Source organism: Labrus mixtus, chromosome 5, assembly GCF_963584025.1.
Source record: "Labrus mixtus chromosome 5, fLabMix1.1, whole genome shotgun sequence".
Classification (NCBI taxonomy): Eukaryota; Metazoa; Chordata; class Actinopteri; order Labriformes; family Labridae; genus Labrus; species Labrus mixtus.
The window spans coordinates 24,985,685-25,005,856 of record NC_083616.1 but is presented as its reverse complement, the minus strand read 5'-3'; the positions used below and the strand labels follow the sequence as shown (position 1 = coordinate 25,005,856).

General features: G+C 40.1%; 1 protein-coding gene across 1 annotated transcript in view; it reads right to left on the bottom strand.

Annotated features, from left to right (window-relative positions):
- Nucleotides 1-15,961: 15,961 nt before the first annotated feature.
- Nucleotides 15,962-20,172, bottom strand: part of ptch1 (patched 1) — a 54,230-nt gene continuing 50,019 nt past the window's right edge. The window contains 4 exon segments of the mRNA XM_061038776.1: nt 15,962-18,627; nt 18,737-19,286; nt 19,388-19,741; nt 19,888-19,987. Of these exon segments, the coding sequence (XP_060894759.1) occupies nt 18,738-19,286; nt 19,388-19,741; nt 19,888-19,987 (1,003 nt within the window). The 3' untranslated portion in view covers nt 15,962-18,627; nt 18,737.

Sequence of the window (20,172 nt, the reverse complement as noted above, 5' to 3'; positions counted from 1 at the left end):
GTGTTTGTGTTTGTGTGTGTGTGTGTGTGTGTGCATCAGTGAGTGAGTCTCAGTCTTGTAAAAACATCAGCATATGGGTTTGGAACAAGGTCCCTGGCAAAACTTGAAAAAAAAGAGAGAGAGGAGGAAAGAAAAAACATGGCAAAAGAACTAGAGAGAAAGAGAGAGAGAGAGAGAGAGAGAGAGAGAGGTTTGATGCCCAAAGTGGAAACCCACACACTGATGGTTTTGTGTGTGTATGAATGTGTCTTTGCGTGTGTGTGTGTGTGTGTGTGTGTGTGTGTGTGTTTGTCCTTGAGGATGTGTGGGTGTCTTGCATGGGCGCACATATGGAAGCTAGGAGAAATTTAGTGTAAACCACGTGTGTTTTTACTGTACTGCTACTCTGTGATTATTACAGAGCCAAGAGACGGTTTGTCACGCAGTAGGGCAGCAACTCATCCATATGTGTGTGTGCGTGTGTGTGTGTGTGTATTTAAAAGTGCATATGGGTAAATGCTTAGAGTGCAGGTCTGATAACAGCCAGCAATTTATAATTGCCAGCTGGATGAATCTACCAGCATGCAATTGGTTCAATGACCAGAACTGTTCATTACTTTAAAATAAACAGAATAATTGACTTTACAAATTAGCATAACATTTGACTAAACTTAAAGGGACAAACACTGACTATTAGTGACAAGGCTATTCATTTTAAAAAGTTCAACTTTAAAAAGGCTCAGATGGTAATAAGCATTACTTCTTTATCTCAAAATACACACCATTTTTATTCTTTGACTCTTGAACTCACAGGTGCTTCTTTTCCCTCCTTGTATCCATTTAGGTCAACATGAAAGCACATCATTGTCACTTTAAGGCCAAAATCATCACAAGAGTTGTTGCAAGATTATAATCTGAAAAATTATAGATCCAACCCTTGCCCCATACAATGAAGAAAAACGCGACCATATATAGATTTTGGAAGGGAAGTCAAAGCCTGCGATGGCTCATTTCTGAAGTATTTGTGTTTTTTGACCTTGTGGTTTGGCCAGAAAGTGATGGAGCCTGGTGGAGAGCTTGGGTATCAGTCTATGGAGTTTATCCCGGGCTAACAGACAGCAGGAGCAACACAGCTGCTGACAAATTTGCCAGTTCTGATCCAGACCAATCCTATTACCTGTTCTGGTCCAGGCCAAAGCCATTACCACCATGGTTCTTCCACTGTGGCCCAGTATGACCTGACACTTATCTGAGTGTACCCGATACTGATGTTCCTCTGGTTGATGCCCTGCACTGTGTGTGGGCTCTACTGCTGGCTACCACAGTAGGAATAAATGAACTCCATGATAAGCACTGTTAAGCTTAGCTTTCATGCTCTTTGTCGTGTTTTTCAATACCATAGATAGACTGTTTAAAACTTGGATGTAGTCTCAATGATGTCACCCATTGGTTTCTGAAGAGGCGTTATGGGCAGTCGGCGTATCGGAAATGTGGACACCTACTTTTAGATCAATCTAGAAACACGCAAAAAGGTGTTTAGCCTCGTGGCAAGCAGCGACAATACGTTCATCTGTCAGTCAATTCAGCCAGTCCCTCAATTGTACAAATATATGAATAAATCTTATGCTTATTATAGTTAAATCGGAAGAGTTATAAAAAAAATTCTACCCTTGTGCAATGTGTAGCAACTGGTAAAAAATGGTATTGATACCAACTTCTTTTTTTTTGTTTGGTAATAATGCTGTAAAAATTGTCATTTTAATATAAGACCTAATGGGGTGTACTTGCCTTTTGCAGCCAGCCTCAAGTGGACACCCGTGGAACTGCATTTTCTTTCTTCTGAATTAAGTAAATTTTTCATTTTCAACTCCGCAGGATATCCATTGCACAAAACTTTATTTTCCTTTGCATTTTTCATGCAGACACTTTCACACAGTTTTAACTATGAGACTTGAATTATTTTTTTATTTTTATTTTTTTTTTACAAATGTGAATGATTTTGTTTTTGAATGGTGTTAACCACAGAAGAGTGGAAAAAAGTATTTGGGCCACCCATTATGTGAAGCAGAAATTCATTTTTTTTTCATCACTCCACTGGTGAAAACTTGTATCTGATATGTTCAGTCTGATGAATCTTTGCGCACACTGTGATCTATTTTAATAACCTTTAAAAAAACGATACATGATAAGTGGGTTGTTATCTTCATCTCATTATTTCTGTCATTTTTCAAAAGTTGTCCAGTTTGCAACATGATTCATAGAAGAGTAAAGCATTAATCAGAGAGGGAACTGTAATGGATTATTATATCTCTTTTACTAACAAAGCATCCGACACACTCCTATTTGTCTTGATGATTAACCTTTATTGTGTCAATTCCAACTCTGTCTTCAATCCAATATTTTTTACTTTTAATTTTGGCATGGTCATCAACATATCTTTTTTCTTTTCAATGAAGGAACTTGATGGAAGATCATAAATGCTGTCGTAATCTTGATGGTATGCTCTGGTCTTCCTTGTGCCTTCTATCAAAAGACTCATTTATAATTGGGTAGACATCTGAAAACATAATGTGTAATCGATAACATATGTACAAGTGAAAGTCCATCGTTTATCATTTTTATCATGACAGTGTTTTGCTGCATTTTCCCAACAACACAATGTAACACTGCTGTTTTCAAATGTATTCCCTTTGAAAAAAAACGACCCTCACCTGCAGCGTGACTTGTTAAAAATGTGTGTTAAAGACGGCTGTTAGTGCCATTTAAAGCAAAAAAAATGAAATGTGAAGACACGATCGATGAGGCATTTCTTGGGTACCTTTTCTACTCAATAATACAGGGCAACAACTGAATGTAGTCCAAAGACATAACTTTTCCCAAAAAATGACAGTCTTTATAAATGTGACTTTTAATGACATTCATTATTGCCATAAGTCTGTGCTATCTGTTGTTGTTGTTCTGTTTGTTTGTCCCCATCACTCTCTCTCTTCCGGACTCTCCCTCTATCCCATTTTCCAAGCACTCTCACAGTTTTCAACACGTTTCTGGTTCTGCTCGAGGTTTCTGCCTGTTAAAATAAAATTTCTCCTTGCCACTGTTACTTTCTAAATGTTACAAAGTGTTTTCTGAAGGTGGATTAAGTTGGGTCTCTGTAACTAATATAATAAAGAGTACGGTTTACACCTTTTCTTTTCTTCTTCTACAGTGTCTTGAGATAACGTGTTATGAAATGACACAATACAAATTCAAATGGATTGATTGATTGTAGTCTATTTTCTTTTTTAAATGGCTTTACGATATACAGTAAATTTGTTTGAATTCTTGCAATGTGGCCTAGTGGTTGTAGAGCACCCCCTATGCACAGAGGCTGTAGTCCTTGATGCAGTGGCACGGTTAGAATCCGACCTCTGACTCCTTACTCCCAATTCGTTCCCCACTCTCTCTTTGTCGCTGGTTTCTGACTATCCACTGTACTATCTCTACAATAAAGACATAAAAAGCCCCAAATCCTTTAAAAGAAGAAAATCCTGCAGCATAACGTCGTGGTTGTGCAGTAAAACTACAACTTTTTAGGTTGGTGAAAGTAAAAAAATAACCAATTTTGTTATCCATGACAGAATTTCTAACTGGCTTTTGAAAAAAATACCACTTTTGATTTGTGAAAAAATACTTATTAAGCGTAAATCATTTCATCATGAAAGTGTGCACCGTAAAACACTTAACTATTGTTAATGGAAGTTAGACTGTTTATATTTTCTGATCACAGTTTAAAACATTCAATTCTCACCCTGACTCTACTTTTTTCTCTTCTGGATCAGCCAATAAAATCTTACTTATAAATAAAAAACTACAAAGCTTACTGTGCTCCACGGCTCTGGAGTGAACCTCACATCACACTCTGTAATTTTCAACAATAAAACAGACTTTTGTCTTTTTCAGGCTTCGTCCCGTGTTGAGAGCTTCTTGAGAACAACCAATAAAAAAGATTGTTGTTTCTTGAGCACATATATATATATTCTCTGTAATGTTCTGTTTTGTTTTTGTGGAGCTCAAGGGTCATCACGTTCATCCAGAATGACACAAAAGAAAATATACCCAAGTAGAAAATAAAAATGCAATACAGAGGCGCCTTAAAAGGAAATCATGTCTCAACTGCTTTATAATGTCTGGTGTGAGCAGTCACAGAAGATGAGTGTGAAATCCAGCCTAGAGGAGCAGATCTTACCTTACATAACCCCTCTTTACTTCTCTTGACATACGGAGCTCACTCATTGGTCTGTTAGTGCATATGAATGAGACTCCGAAACTTATATACAAACATGAATCTCCTAGTTATGTTTTTTCTCTCTCTCTCTCATGTACAGACACATGTGGTTGCAGGGACACACTTTTTATGGTGATTCCAGGCATTTTTAAAGCATGCTCCTTTATTGCTCTGAGAGGAAGCTGGGGATTGGCTGAGAGAGGGAGAGGTTCTGTGACCAATGTGAAACAGCACTGCATGCATAAGCTTGTACACACACACACACACACACACACACACACACATTTACTGTGAACCGTACAGACACAATTATTAAAACTGGAAAACATTCACATCTTTTACAAATATGAAATGGTTATTTTACACATAGCATAAATCACAGATTCTAGCTTGTTGTGTGTATATGTTACACAGGTTGATCTGGTACTCCTTCTTACATTTAAGACACAAGACCGCTACCTTCTATAATTTGTTAATCAACCACTAGGAAGTAAACATGTTCAGATTTATAGTTGCAATTAGTTAGTAGGAAAATCATTGCCAATAAAACTCAAGTAGCTACATCTAAGATCTTGCTTCTAATTGCCATTGCCAGATTTAAAAAAAAAAAAAAAAAATAGTCCACTGGTAGAATTACTGATTAAAAATGTTTCTTTTATAGTATTCTCTAGCTAAGTGAATGTCTAGTTTTGTGAATGCCAAATAGAGTTTTATAGATTCAGGAAAAAAGAGAACGGTCCACACACTGTTCAGCTCACAATGAGTAACTTTATTTTAAACAGGTTCAATGTTTCGATCCAAAAGATCTTCCTCAGGGAAGATGCAGGGACCAGACAAAAAACTAAGTTTGGTATCCTTATCCTTCACCAAACTTTCACTTTAACAGTCATTAGCACTGTTGGACTTCTCATCAAATGATCATAATTGCAGAGAAACGGACACTCTGTGAGAATCATTTCTATCTTTCTTGGGCCCCAACACAGTTTTCTTGTCCCTGTCACTCACTCATCATCCGAGTTCAGCATAGAGAAACTTGAACTGTATCCATTTTTGCCGTGACACGCTGTATCACACGCAAACCTTTAGGTGTATTCATACAATTGCATGCACCGCACAGTAACATACACACACATGCTTTCTATTAGTCCAGTAGATTGCAGGGAAATTGAGGGGGAGTCTTAAACACACACACATCCATCTATCTGCCCCTCTGTCCATGATAATTACACACTTCCTGCTCTCAAATCCTACGCCGACAACTTCCACTCCAATCAGGTCTCTGTTAAAGTTTAAAATGTGTGTTTATGTGTGAGTGTGTGTGCCTGTGCATGCGTGAGGGTGAAGTTTGCATTGGTTCATCAGTAGCGAAACAGATACCACCAAAAACTCTGAGTGAATATGTGACACGCATTGAGAAATGAAAGACAAGAACTCAGTGTTTTTTTACTTTTTTGAACTGTTTCAGATGTTCCTCTCTATGTGTGTGTGTCCTTGTAAGTGTAGCACTTTAGGAACTATTTTTGAGGACATTATTTTTAAGTGATTTTTCTTATTTTGCTGAAATAATGACTCAATAGATAATTCCAGGTGATAACAACATACAAAGCGATAGTTTGCGCACAAAAGTAACATGACAAAATGTCCACAGATAGAAATTGCATGATTCTATCAATGTCACCTTACAGACACAGCAGTAAAACAGTAAGTAAAAACAAGAACACAATCAACTACACAAATACAAAAACAAAAACAAAAACAAAAACAGTAAGAAGGGCGGGGTCAAACAGAATAAGATCATCAAAAAATGTGTGTTTTGAGCCGTGATTTGAAGGTGGGCAGAGAGTTACTGTCACGGATGGTTTGTGGGAGAGAGTTCCAGAGACTTCACAGGTGATGCAGGCAGCAGCCATGTTGGATTTCTGCTTGGGCTACTGGAGTTCCTCAGGGTTTTCTAGTTGGAGATCCGACTTCAGGAGGCGTTCCTGATGACACGTCCAACTGGCAACTCGGAATTTCCAACTTCCGAGATCAAATGGAACGCACCATTAATGCCACCCTCGCATTAGTCGGTGCCCCAGGTGGACCAGAAAGTCTGGCCGCACCCCGAATGTGTGCATCCAAACACTGCATCCCAACTTGCCTCTTGTACACCCATTCACACAGACACGTTCTGATGTCAGTGCAATGTATGGTGTTACCTTGATCATCAGGGGTAATTTGGGGTCCAGTGTGTTGCTCAATGGCTCTTTCCTATGCGGACAGGAAGAGCTTTGAGTCTGACCTGCTGAGCCCCTTGTAAAAAGAGCAGGAATGCAGGAATTCTACAGGGCATATTTGACTTTCTGGTTGTCTTGTGTGAAGATTTGACAGCATTTTTCAAACATGAGATTCAGATTTGGTAATATAGATTCTGTGTGTATGCATGAGTTGAGTCTTTATGTCTAAATGGACTAAAAACAAATAGGTTCCCATTACTGAGTTGATGAAATAAAGAAGAGATGTATCTTGAAATGGAATTAACATCTGAAAAAAAAACCTTCAAAGACCACCAGACAGAGGAGGTCAGTGTTCGGGATTATCGTTGACACCTATTCTATCATTTTCCGTGTCTGTTATTACAATATAAACTCATCCCCGTGTATTCACATCGGGCCTGAATGTGTTTCTCTCATATCTGTGTGTGTGTGTGTGTGTGTGTGTGTGTGTATATTGTCTGAGCATGTGGCGCGTTGATTCAGACTGAGCCTCCCTCTGGGGTCCTCAGAGCTCTCCTCCAGCCCTGTTTCTCATTAGGCATCTGTCATGGTGCCAGAATCAATAAGCACAGATGGAAGAGAAAAAAAAAAAATCTCTCCTCTTTGTGAATGGGCAGATCATTAGCAAATTCCAAAGTGTTTACCATCACCAACAAGGAAAGACCCTCCTGAACTTTACTGTACTTTAAGTAATTTGTACCACTTTTACTTCCTTTACGACCTACAGTTTTAAGCCCTCCTCTTAAGGACAAAGTGTTTGACATGTGAAATCATATGCTCCAGTTTTGTTTGGATTTGCAGAATCGTGTATTCGCTCAACACTCCCAGACACAGATGAAAATATTTAGCTGTGGTTTTCGTTCTGTCTCTCTCTCTCTCTCTCTTTCCCTCGTCACCCCCTTTTTGCATTTTCAGATGACACATCTGTTTCCATACATTGTTGCATGTTTTCTGGTGAAGAAAAACAACATAGTTTAAACAGAGAGGTGGGTGGTGTGTGTGTGTGTGTTCACTTTGGTGTGCGTGTGTGTGTGTGCGACGCACGCCACCAGGTCTACATTAAACAAAAGGAAGAAAGGATGACAGCGTCCAACCTTAGTTTGTCAACTTTAGTGTAAACGGCTGTACATCACGCTAACGTCTTACATGTGCTCGGCCCGAACGCAGCAGTCACACACAGCAGTAATGAAAACAAAAGAACGGAAAGAGGGAGTAGGGGTTGAGACAGATAAGGACAACGTCAACTGGAAAGTAAAGAAAATGACTTATTAAGGAGAAGTCTAATAGAGGTAGAATGTAAGTAAAGGAGGGTGGAAAGCAAAGGGCAGGATAAATGCTCCCAGTATTAACTGAAGAGGAGAGATTATGACAGGGCTTGGCATCGCTCCGTAGAACTCGTCTGTAACGCAAAGAAAGAGTGGGTGGGTTTTCCACCTCCACAGAATAAATGATGCGAGGGGAAATGGGAGTAAACAACATCAGTCATTATAATTACTCTCATACGGTTACTCCCATCCACCATCAACCATCCTGCTACCCCCTTCACTTTCTTCCTCACTCCATTTTCCATCTGTCTTTACTCCTAATTTTTTCTCCCCCTTCTCCTGTGACTTGATTACACCTCTTTCTTTATTTTCTCTTACCCTCTTTCTCTTTCAATCAAGTTCATTTACTACTTTCTTACTACGAAAAAACTTTTTTTTTCAGGGCCAAGATTTCAAGCTTGATTTGGGTGGTCTTAAATCTGCATCAAATAGAAGAAAATGAAGTTGTGAAATTTGGAGAAAATACTACAAATTACAGCACATCAGCATAACGGTTAGATTGTTGTCTGAATGCCGCAACAACAGCCACTAGTGATAATAATCTTGGGAAATATGTTGAGATCTCGGCTTCAGACTATGAGAGATACAATCTTGGCTCTGCTTTGGGACCACTCGTAGCAGAAGCCTTTGAATGCTGTTGAATGCATAATGAATCATATCATCTGTTTCTAAGAATTGGAAATCGTTCCGTCTCTGTCTTGGACCTCAGAGCAGCTTTTCTCCCCCTTTCTTCTCCACTCCCTCTTCCTCTTTCAGGATTCCTGGAGAGCTGTAGTAAGAAGTGAGTTCAACCAAAGCCTTGAAAGACACTACTAATGTTGTGTATGAATAAAAGGGTGCTTGGCCATTAAAATATTAATGATCCTAAAAATTGTATACATCCACTTTGGAATGCAACAATGAGTTGAAAATTGGTATTAAACATGTGGACAAGTAACATATAAAGGCCTAATTAAACAAAGAATTGCATAGCTTACACTAATTGAGAAAAAAGACAGTATTTAATTTACAAAGCACACTCAAATACTCCTCTGTGCACTACAGAGCAACTAGTGGTTCAGTGCACTAGTGCTGTTTTCACTTATTTAGATGAGCCATTATGTTACTATTTGGGGAAATATTGGCTCTCCCATTGATCTTATTGCAAAAACAGTCTAATTCACAAACAACACATCAACAGCACACGCAGATTGAACATTTTACGTCTGAATAGAGTTGGAGGGAACTGTGCCACAGAATTGGACCTTGGAGCTATTAGCGGCCATGACCCATTCTTAGTGAATTCCCCCTCTGAGCCTAGATTCATGAATCTGTAGCAGCACTTAAGTTAATACTAAGGTCAACAACATCTTTGCCGTCTCTAATATTTGGCAGGAATAGTGATAACAATATGCACCATCTCAGCCTAGCATGTCTGTTTGCTATACCTCAAGGACTGCACTTAAAACTGAACCTGTGTAGCCTCACTACCGTAGTTCCTCAGGGTTATGGTCTGGGTCCCCTGATGTTTTTTTTTTGTTTCGTATAGAAATTCAGATAATACTTACTACTTATTTTGGTCTGTACAAATCTCTGTGTTTCTGGCTGACATCTCTCAGTTGATGTCTGCATACTATGGCAATTTCTACCTTGAAAAGACTGAGCTGTGACCTTTCCAGGCATGGTCCAACCAATCCTTTCCCTCCCCATTATTCAAATAGAATTATGTGATGTCCTTGAGCTTGCTGCAAGATCCAATGAGTATCTGTCCTTTAGTGAATACATCACTGCTACAGCTTGTACCAGCAAATTCTTTCACCACAATATCAGGAGGAAACATCTGCTGCACCTCTGTAGCTCATCCAGGATACAGCCATCACGCTGGTTTCCAGTCTGACCGAGTTTTCCCAAAATACAAAAAATCTTCTGCACTGCCTTCCATTGGTTGCATGAAATCAACCCAAGACACTGGTACTTCAACTTTATGTTCACAATATGATCAAATCCTACAACTCATTCTGATCACTAATCTGCGACTGATGATCTGCTTGATACCCCCTCAAGTGGAACCCTGCTGCTTCTCAATGACATCTTGTTTGATGTCCTGACTCAAGAGAGGTACAAGTTTCCATTTTCAACAGCAGAAACTCTGCACACCTTTGGTTGTTGTCTAAAAAACTGACTTGCTTGGTTTCCAGTGTACCTTGGTCCACAGTACAAAGAAATAACTCTATCTGAGCCATTCTCTTATTATTTCTAAATAAAGCACTTGGAGCTTTTATGCATATTTGATGAGGCTCCAAAGTTCTTGTAATTGTTGTGTTTTGTCCAAGTTGCTTTGGAATAAAGCTCTTGCTGAATCAAGTTATGTAATGTATCATTTACTAATTTGCACTAAACACAAATTACAATGGAGGCTTTGGATCAAAGGGTGAACCAACCAACCAAAAGACTAACATTGCCATCCTTGGAGTGAATCCATGGCAAAACAAAACTGACAGGATGTATTAAGGTAGCAGAAATGTTGTCAAAGCATTAAACGGAGGAGTTTTAACTGGTAATTAAACAGATTGAAAGTTATTCTGATGCCACTATTTGACCATCAAAAGATAACAAGATAACTATGATCGACAAGATCAACTATTTCCATGAAATTTGTAGCCTGAAACAGCTGCTGCAGGCTTGGTGTCAGGCGGAGTATGTGACAGTATCCTGCTACACACCCTTCATTTTAATGTACTTTAGGTTTAGATCTTAAAAGATAGCAGATCTTTTGTTTAAATCACTACTTACACATATACAGGACGAAATCAAAGAGATAAGACGTACTGCTATGTCCACAGGGGGGCACCAAAATCAACACAAACAGAAAATTTTCTCACAGGCGCTTTAAAGTATGAAATTATACCCTATAAGCAAGTAATTGTATATTTTTTACGTCATGGATTACATAGCAGTAACACATTTGAAAACCTTCTCTGAACAGCTTGTACAATTGATATTTTTTACAGTCCATCTTCCAATAACTCTATTTGATATTAAAAGACTGAATTCATTCTTTAATCCATCCAGACACAACAACTGTGAGCAATTTAGAAAAGAGAGATAGGGGTTATGAAGAGAAGACAGTTTTTGGAGTCCCTTGTCAACTAACAAATTTACGCTCAGAATTTGGCTCCGACAACCAAGCTTCTCTCCAACATGTCAAACAAATACCCAGCATATTTCTCACATGTCATTCTCATAAAGGCTGTTTTTTTTTTTTTTTTTTTTACATATATACACCAATGCAGTGTGCGGAACAACACTTTAATACAGCTTATGTAAGACTTGCCACTGGGGATTTAGATTTCAAATTCTTCTGGATCGGTTTTGTAGGAAAAGTGCACTCCCTCTTTGAGAGACAAAACAGCCAGCCAAGTCAATCTGGTCCCTGGGTGGGAACTGAACACTATCACTAACACCCACCCACTCAAAGCCACCCACCTCGAGACGGCTGACAGAAGACAACAGAATATAAAAGAACAGAAAAGAAATTTGCTTTTTAATGATGATAGAGTCTCTGTAGAGAAATGCTTGGGCATGCTACCGTTGTATTTTTTCTGCTGTAAAGGAATTTGCTCTGATATTTCAAAAGTAAGGAGTTAAATGCAAAAAATGATACTGTTGCTACATAAATAACCAACACGAAACCCCCAACCAGTTTGGGGTGTCCAAGGGATTTCATTTACTTTAGATGGAGCCATGCTAGTTTCCACCTCCACTTTTTATGCTAAGCTAAGCTATGGTGATTATACAACCCAAGTTGACCCGGACCGTCCCATTTTTAAGATCTGTGTGCCGAGTCCCCACAAATATCCATAAAACATTAACATGTCCCATTTTTAATCAGTCCCTGTCCCAGTTTAAACCCATTAAAATAACAAAATAATACACAATTCTTGCAACACTGATTATATGTCGATCAATGTCATTGTCGAGGCTGTTGCTGTTTTAACCAATAGAAAAACATCACCAATGCACCATGAGTCAAAGTTCAATACTGATTTTTCAATCAGTCTCATGGTTGCAGCTAGCCTATCTTACTTACTTGCTGCATAATGGCAATAGGCAAGCTTGTCCAAAAGGAAGTCAGTGTTTTCTCCTTCATTTTAAAAGTTACAGAGAATGAATATGCTGTGATTTGCACAAACTGCAGGTGTCCATTTTTAGTCACCCATCGTGAAAATGCAGACATACAAAGCCATAAGAAGATGAGCAACCCAAACGGTGGGTACAGACTGGAAGTAGAACTGTCACGACCTACTTCGGTAAGGAAAACGCCAGTGACCACCAACTTGAACGGGCACCTTCACCTTCTACCTCGTGTGATCAGCACACGTCACCGACCTGTGGATCGATGAATGTGGGTTTGCGACAAAATTCAAGTGTTCCGATTTGGAGTAGTGGAAAATATGGTCACCCAATAAGCATTCTTGTCACCTGGTCCTAACTTCATATATACCTCACAGATAAGAGTGTTTTATCTCTTCAACTTAATCACTTTAAGGGAGCTAACATATTTTTTCTTAAAATATAACAAAAAACTGAAGCTTGCCTATTAACCATAATAAAGTCGAATGGATTTCTAAGCATTACTAATAAAAGTGCAAATTAAAACAATCTGCAGAAGAAGCTGGCAATAGTTCTTTGACTACTTCTTATTGGAAATTCACAAGAAAATGGGAAATAAAGTTAAGGAAGCCATGGAGACAGAATGAACATGGACTGAACATGTAGCACTAGGCAGAGGTAAAAAACTGGCGAACGTGTTCCACACACAGAGTGAGTGCTTGGCTGCCCTCGCGGTTCTGGAAATATAATCTTTAGAAACATAGAAAATCGTAACTCTGCTCTGGGTTGTCAGAAGAGGGAACTGGGCCCCAAATCGGCCTGATTATCTTATTGTGTGCACCCCACTTTAATGTGAAGCACTGTCATTCATTCATTCATTGTGACTCAAGTCTGGTTTACAGTATCTTTGACATTTTGTCAATCTGGCAACAAACCATGTTCACATGTTGTTTGACAGACACACAGAAACAAATCTGCCGTTGAAAGGTTTTTAAGGTGTCAGTTAGAAAACCATATCTGTCTGGATCTATAATCACATCAACACACCATGTGATCCCTTCTGCAGATTTATTCTTAAACCTCGCTTTTTTTAAAGAATGTAAATCTGTCCCTCGGTCTGGCAGGAGTGCGTGTGTATGTTTGTGTGTGTCCCAAGCAGTCATGTCAACAGAGCAATCATTCATGTAGCTGAGAGTGTACACCCAAAGGATTAAACTCTGCCGGCAGGTGATGATGGACAAGCCTTTCGGGGAAGTAGTGAGCGATGGTAAGAGGGAGAGGGAGGGACAGATGAAATGAAAAAAAAATGGCTTGAACAGAGGAATTAATAGTTTCTTTTTGTAGGACTCCCCTGCAGTGTTCGCACATGTATTTCTGAGATTAGAAAGCAAGGACAATAAAAACACAGATGAATGAAATGAGGAAGAATGGAAAAAAAGCATTGCTGTGTGTGGTGTGTTTCTGCTCCATTGTCACGCAGTCTGGGCAGAGAGCCATGGCAGTGCTGTCAATTAGTGTAGAAGAGAAGGACCCTCTTAATTGCCGTCTCCCTCTTACTTTTTGGTTCTCCCTCCATCTTTCTCTCCCTTTTTTTCTGGGGGACAGGTACAGGAAACACTCAATATATAAACCACCTAGGTCTCGTTAGCGACAATGAAGGGCTCCTCAATATGTGAAGTTCTACCTCTGAGGGCAAATCCAAGTGTGTGTGCATGGGTCTATAGGCTAGAGGTGAAAGGGGCTAAAGGGTAAGGGAGGGCAAAAGGAGGGGGTGTGTTTGTGCTTTGACCTTGGGTCCCCCATTTATGGAGGGAGGGCTGGTTATGGAGACCTAAAGGACATGAGAGCTTTATGAACCGTATCGACCACAAACAACCATGGTATGGTCACAGATTTTGGACCTTTTCTAACATGTTTTGCAGTTATCCATGTGCCATTTTACAATCTACGCATCTGTCTCTGCAAGCCTGTTGCTTGTACTCATCAAGGGACAGACTAAAAATGTCAAGTCCAGTTAGAAGAGTTCAAAACATGAAAGAAAACATCCTGCCACCCAGCTTCCCAAACACACCCTGTCATTTGTAAGATGTCAGCCTTCCTCTTCGCCCTGTTTGGACAACTCACTGCAGAGTAGTGAGCCTTTATTGGCTTTAAAAGATAATGACATGCCTACTGCCTGGCTCAAACCACAGACCCAGGGTCGGGGAGTTCTTCAGACTCCTTTAGGTTCACATTGAGTTTGCGTCTTTGGAAAACTGATTCCTTTTTGTGGCAAAAAGGACGTAGCAGGATGTTTTCCTACAAAAACATCTGCATTTAAGAATGATGTGGCAATTTAGAAGACTTGGTTAAATTTTGATCAAAGTGCTTTAGTTGCACGGGCTTTTCGAGTATCTAAGAATTTCACTTACAACTATCAAGTATGAGAATTAATAGCTGCCACCCATGCAGTTGACAAAGCTCTCTCCCACTCTCACCATCAGGGCAGCAAGCTCAAGGCCACATGCCCTTTTTCATTACTCGAAACAGGCCAGCTGTATTGTAACTACAACCAATTTCCTTGCAGTCTATAAAGCTGTCAATCAAAATCATACCGAACAGGGAGTGGAGGTGGGGGGGCTGTTGGGGAGGGCTGCATGGCTCCAGACCAGATGTCAGAGTTTTATACTGCAGGACACCATGGAGGGAGGGAGGGAGGGGAGGCGGGAGAAGGGAGGTCATGTTTACCTGCAGCTTTGCTTAATAGCGGATACCAGAAATATTTTAACTTGCATTGAGATGAACAGCATTGCTATAACTTCAACAAAAGGAGAAGAAAAACAATACCTTTTATTAAAACTAATGAAAGAGCCTGACGGAAGTTGTTAATGAAGACTTAGGTAGAATTTTAATTAGGAATTACTCTTCTGAAAGCCTAAGAAAAGAGTCTGCTAATATGAATCTACCACAAGCAGCCTGTTAGCTTAGCGCCTAGTCTAAACAGCTTGGAAAGATCTAGCTTTGTAAAGTATCAATGTTCATATTGAAAAATTATTAATCTCAATATGCAAATATAAGACCTGTTTTTACACGACGTAATCTCAGGAATCAACAAACTGGATGATGCATTTAAAGAAATTAACTTTGAAAGGTTGACTGATTTTTTTTTTTCAAACAGCGCACCGGTGAGCTTCTCTAGCTTCCAGTCTTCATTCTAAGCTAGGCTAACAAGATGCTGTTAGCTACAATGCAGACACTACTGTTTTTTTTCATCTTAAGGAAACAAGTGTATTTCCCACAAATTCAGTCAGTTCAGGAGAAAACCACAAATAATTTTCATTTGTAGAAATAGCTACAGCCAGCAGTTAATAGTGTACAAGGTTTCCCTTCAACAGTAATAAAGAAGGAGGGATACAAATATTTATATGCAAATAAGCATAGCTGCATTAAAACAAATTACACATAGCTGGATGGATGTTAAATCATCTATTAATGTTGCAATGTTACAATTCACTTAGCAGACGCTTTTATCCAAAGCGACGTACATCATAGAGTAGGTACAACACTAATCCATTCATACACCGCCACAGTAGCAGCGGGAGCAATGCAGGGTGAAGTGGCTTGCCCAAGGAGACATCGGACATGTTGCTCAGCTGGGAATCGAACCCTCAACCTTTCGGTCGAGAGGCAACGACGGTACCAACTGAGCCACGAAGTTAACAGTTAATGAATAAGAGACATGGAAAAAATCATTTAAATGCTGAGAATCAAATAAGAGGAATTCATAAGAAACTGGAGTAAATGGGTAAAGGAAACAGATGGAGTGGAATATAAATGTATTTAAATTAAGAGCGTATTGAATCCCTCCAATTTTTGACTTATTTTTTCTTTTGACTTTTTTCTGTCCAAAAAGTGATACAATTTGACATGTAATGTAAAAAGAAATATCTGCAATAAAGTAATGAAAAAAAGAGTATTTATTATATATATATATATATTTCCCAACAATTCAAACCTTCCAATTTAAGTGTGAAACCTCAATGAAGAAAATCAACTCACAAAGAGACTTTTTATTTTTCAGTTTCCATTTATTAAAGTTATGAACAACGAGACAAATAAGTTATAATATTTTTATTTGTTAGAATTCTATCAGTGTTTGAACATTAATATTTAGAGAGCTAGTACAATTTCCTACTTTCATGGCTAGCCTTTGACAAACCCATAGAAACAGCTGTCTCTCTCCGAGGATCCGAACATAATACTGAAGGGGAGGTGTTGATGTTGTCTCACAAGACAGTAAGCAGTGAAAGTGTGCACCTTAAGTTTTTTTTTCTGTTATGGTATATCATTACATATAAACTCTTTAAAAATATACTTCTGTCAAATACCTTGACAACTACTATGTACACTACAAAAATAAATTTTCATATAAATAAATTATATGGCATACATTTATCTTTGTAACTGAAAACAGCATACATCCACGCCAACCGAGACCAAAATGGCAGTCTGGAAGAACCACTGATTTTTTTTCCTTTTAAAATCCTCTAAGAGCTATGATGAGACCTGTAGTGTAAAATGTTATATACTCTTTTTTTTCCTATTTAACATTAGTAAGCACTTTATACAGATCAAACTCCATTAATGTCAAAACATTAAACTGTAATAGTGTTTCAATAGACATAAAAATCCCTGCATTTGTTATCCACTGGCATCACCATAATAATGAAAGAAAACAACAACATATTTTATATTACAAAAATATAAATATCGCAATTGAACGTTGAAACAAAAAACAAACAAAAGAACATTTAAAATGAATAAAATAGTTGCCAGCTATGATTCTCTCCGCTGCTGCCAATGTGACATAGGGAGAAACGAACAAACAAACAAACAAAACAAGCTATTTCATGCAAGCAGCTGACATAAAACGGTGGACAGGGGGAGGAAAACTGCAAAGACTTCTGGGAAGAGCTACGCGTGTAGAGGGAGCTGGAGAGTAAAAGAAGAGGAAACTGAGGTGTGGATGCAGTGAGGGGCTCAGGGATCTGAAACTGGGGATTGTATGTATGCTGACTGAGACCCACATGCAGACATAAACTGGCCATTGCTTTTAAAGAGGGGGGTGGCAGAGTAAACTATGACCCCTGAGGCTCAGGTCTGTGCCATTTGGCACATGAAGGGAGGGGCTGTCCAATTAGTGTCATGGCGTTATGTTGTGGATTTTTATTAGCTGAGGTCAGTGGGGGGCGGCTGAGACCAAAAGGAGGCCAGTTGTCTTTTCTGTCACTTAAAGAGAGCTGAGACAGAGAAAGATGATGGACTGATGGACTACAGCAAACACAGAAATGTTTATACACACACACACATATATATGGAGGCATACACAGAGCACATCGTCAGGCCATATAGGGCTTAGCCCTTAGCAGGCTGCGTGGGCTAGCTTATTGTTTGAACAGAAATAAAGAGCTACTTGAGGAGAGATATTTCTGTGAATGAAGTTTAAATGCAGTCAAGTGCCATGTTGGATCGGGTTACAGTATAAAGTCTGAGATATAGCTTATCCACTAAACACAACACTTCGGGTACAGAGTTAGTGCCCCGTGTTGACCCTGTTTCAGAAGCAGTAACGTGAATGCCCCTGTGATGACAGAGTGAGTTTTTGAGGTGGGTTTACTGACTGTATGCCAGAGAACCTGTATGGAGCCTGCTAGGGTAAACAATACATAACCTCTTACAGTAAAATACAACCAAAGAGCAGCCTAACAGACAGTGATACAAAGCTGGGAGTAGGAACATGTTCCAATGCAGAGGCAAAACTAAAAGAACAAAACAAACAACCAAAAAAAAAAAAAAACAGCTTTAAAATTTCTTCATTTCTGCTCGTCTTAAATAGCACGCATAGCGTGTCAAGTTAAACAGTAATTGTTTCATAACTACCACAGGTTTGTGATAAAAAATTAATAGTTTAACATGCGTACCTTTATACAATAGTAAACAAACATACATGAACACATACACGCACATACACGCATATATACCATAGCCCTGTTTGATAATTCTAACATTCCCCCTCCCTCATGTTGAAGTGAGGGTGTTATTGTTAGTCTGTTCTCAGGATGTATCTGATGTATAAGCCAGAAAATAAAGGGGCTGTTTCACACCACACAGCACAACACTCACCTGCTACACACACACACACACACATACACACATACACACACGCACATATATGAAGACAGATCACTTCTTTTGTTTAAAGAGACATTTGCATAGAGTTATAAATGTATATTATTTAAAAAATATATTTTGAGCAGCAACAGTGAATGCTGACAGGTATGTTTGTCTAGATGAAGCTTCCTAATGGCACAGATCCACAGATGAGTGAACAGTAATCAGAGATCTATCTCTCCATGTCATACACACACAAACACACACACACACACACACGCACGTGCACACCATATAAAATGGCAGCCCCAGTCTGTTAACATGAGGAGTTGTACATCTCCAAACATTATTACTACTTTTTGTTCATATTTACATATGTATACATCTTTTAAATATAGATAGAAATATCTAAGACAATAGTCCACTGGATTACAGTAAAAATGAGCACCATGACGGCAACACTGGAGAGTTATTTCTCTGCCGGGATTAGGCCAGGCTGGGCTATGCTGGGCTGGGCTGTGCCAGGCCAGGTCTTTGGCCGGTGTAATTCGGTTCTCCACAACTGGGAAAAAAAAAATAAATACTGTTGTCAGTAATCATTGATGAGACAGGCCTAAAAAAAAAGTGCAGTTACACTCCTGATAGATCTACTCAAGTCATTAAAAGCTCACCTCAGCTCGCCCGCCTGCTACTGTTGCTCTCAGCTGCCTCAAACTCCAAATCTTGAAGCTCCATGGCCTCCACCTGGACCCCCCTGACCCCTGTGTGGGTGTCCAGCGGCACGTGTGGGTCCTGGAAGACAGTCTCCGGCTCCTTCGGCCCTGATGAGCAGTAACTGTCCGTTGCAGTGTATCCTGGATAAGAAGAAGTGGGGGGGCTCTGGTTGGATAAAGGGGGCGGGTGGACGGCAACAGTGACGGAGGCTGACGCCGTTACCGTGGTGATGGGTTGGCAGTATGGGGTGGGGTTAGGGTGGTGGTGTGGGTGGTGGTGATTAGGCTGTGGGTTGTGGGTCGAGCGGGCTCTATGGCCTGCTGAGTGTTCTCTATGGCTGTGAGCGCCATGATGGCCCCCAGCCTCAGTAGCAGTTTCAAAAGCGTCCATGCGCGGGCGGGCTGGGGGCGGGGCTTGCCAGTGCAGCTGGCTCTTGGGGTCCCTGCTGCTGGTACGTTGAGTAGCCCTGGACCGGGTCCCAGAATCACAACCCTGAGAGGACACAGTCTGTAGAACAAAACAATTGGATTTTTATTTTTTAATTCAGAAACTAGAAAAACTGGAATAAGAGAATCATAGATGCAACACGATGGAGGGTATTTTCTTACCGAAGAATAGTTTGGAGGTTCGGGCTGTCTGGCTGAGCGTCTGTGCCCTGCTCCTGCTCTTCTCTCCTCGTCTGTCCTGGCTGCTCTGCCCCTGCTGGCCTGGAGGTGGTACTGCTGCTCCTCTGCTCGAGTTTGTCCTCTGTGTGAGGAGGGCAGGTTGTAGTTCTGCAGCTCGTGGCTGATGCCAGACGCTGTGGTGTTAGAACTGTACTCAGAGTCCGAAGAGTCTGAAGCTGCGCCCGAGGTGGTTGCGGTCCCGGTAGTGTGGTGAGGACGGACAGAGAAGCGGACCACGGGAGGGGGGGCCTCTGGGGACGGGGTGGGTAACCTGCTGCGACCATCGACTGGTGACACCTGAGAGGTGAGAACAGAAAACGTGAGGAGGAGTCAGTGAACAAAAGAAAAAAGTCATTCTTGTATCGCCAGCTAATGATGCACCCTTGCATGATACATCACCGCCTTTTCTATTTAAACCCTCTTGTCGCTTTATGGGATCTTACCTCAGGATAGGGTCCAAAGTACGACAGTAATACTGGAAGAAGTACCAATCCATTCAGTACTCCAAGAACTGTAAGGATGGCCAACACTGCAAAGAAATACCTGAAAACAGCACAGGTACACACACAAACTTAGTTAGAGGGAATACACTTTAATGTCAGAGATAATCAACACAACTGGTCAGGACAAGAACATTGCATTTATTCATTTACGTCATGTTTTACCCCTGTTTCATAAAAAATGTTAAGACTACCAGATATCACAGACACAGTCCTCAAAAAAAAGGA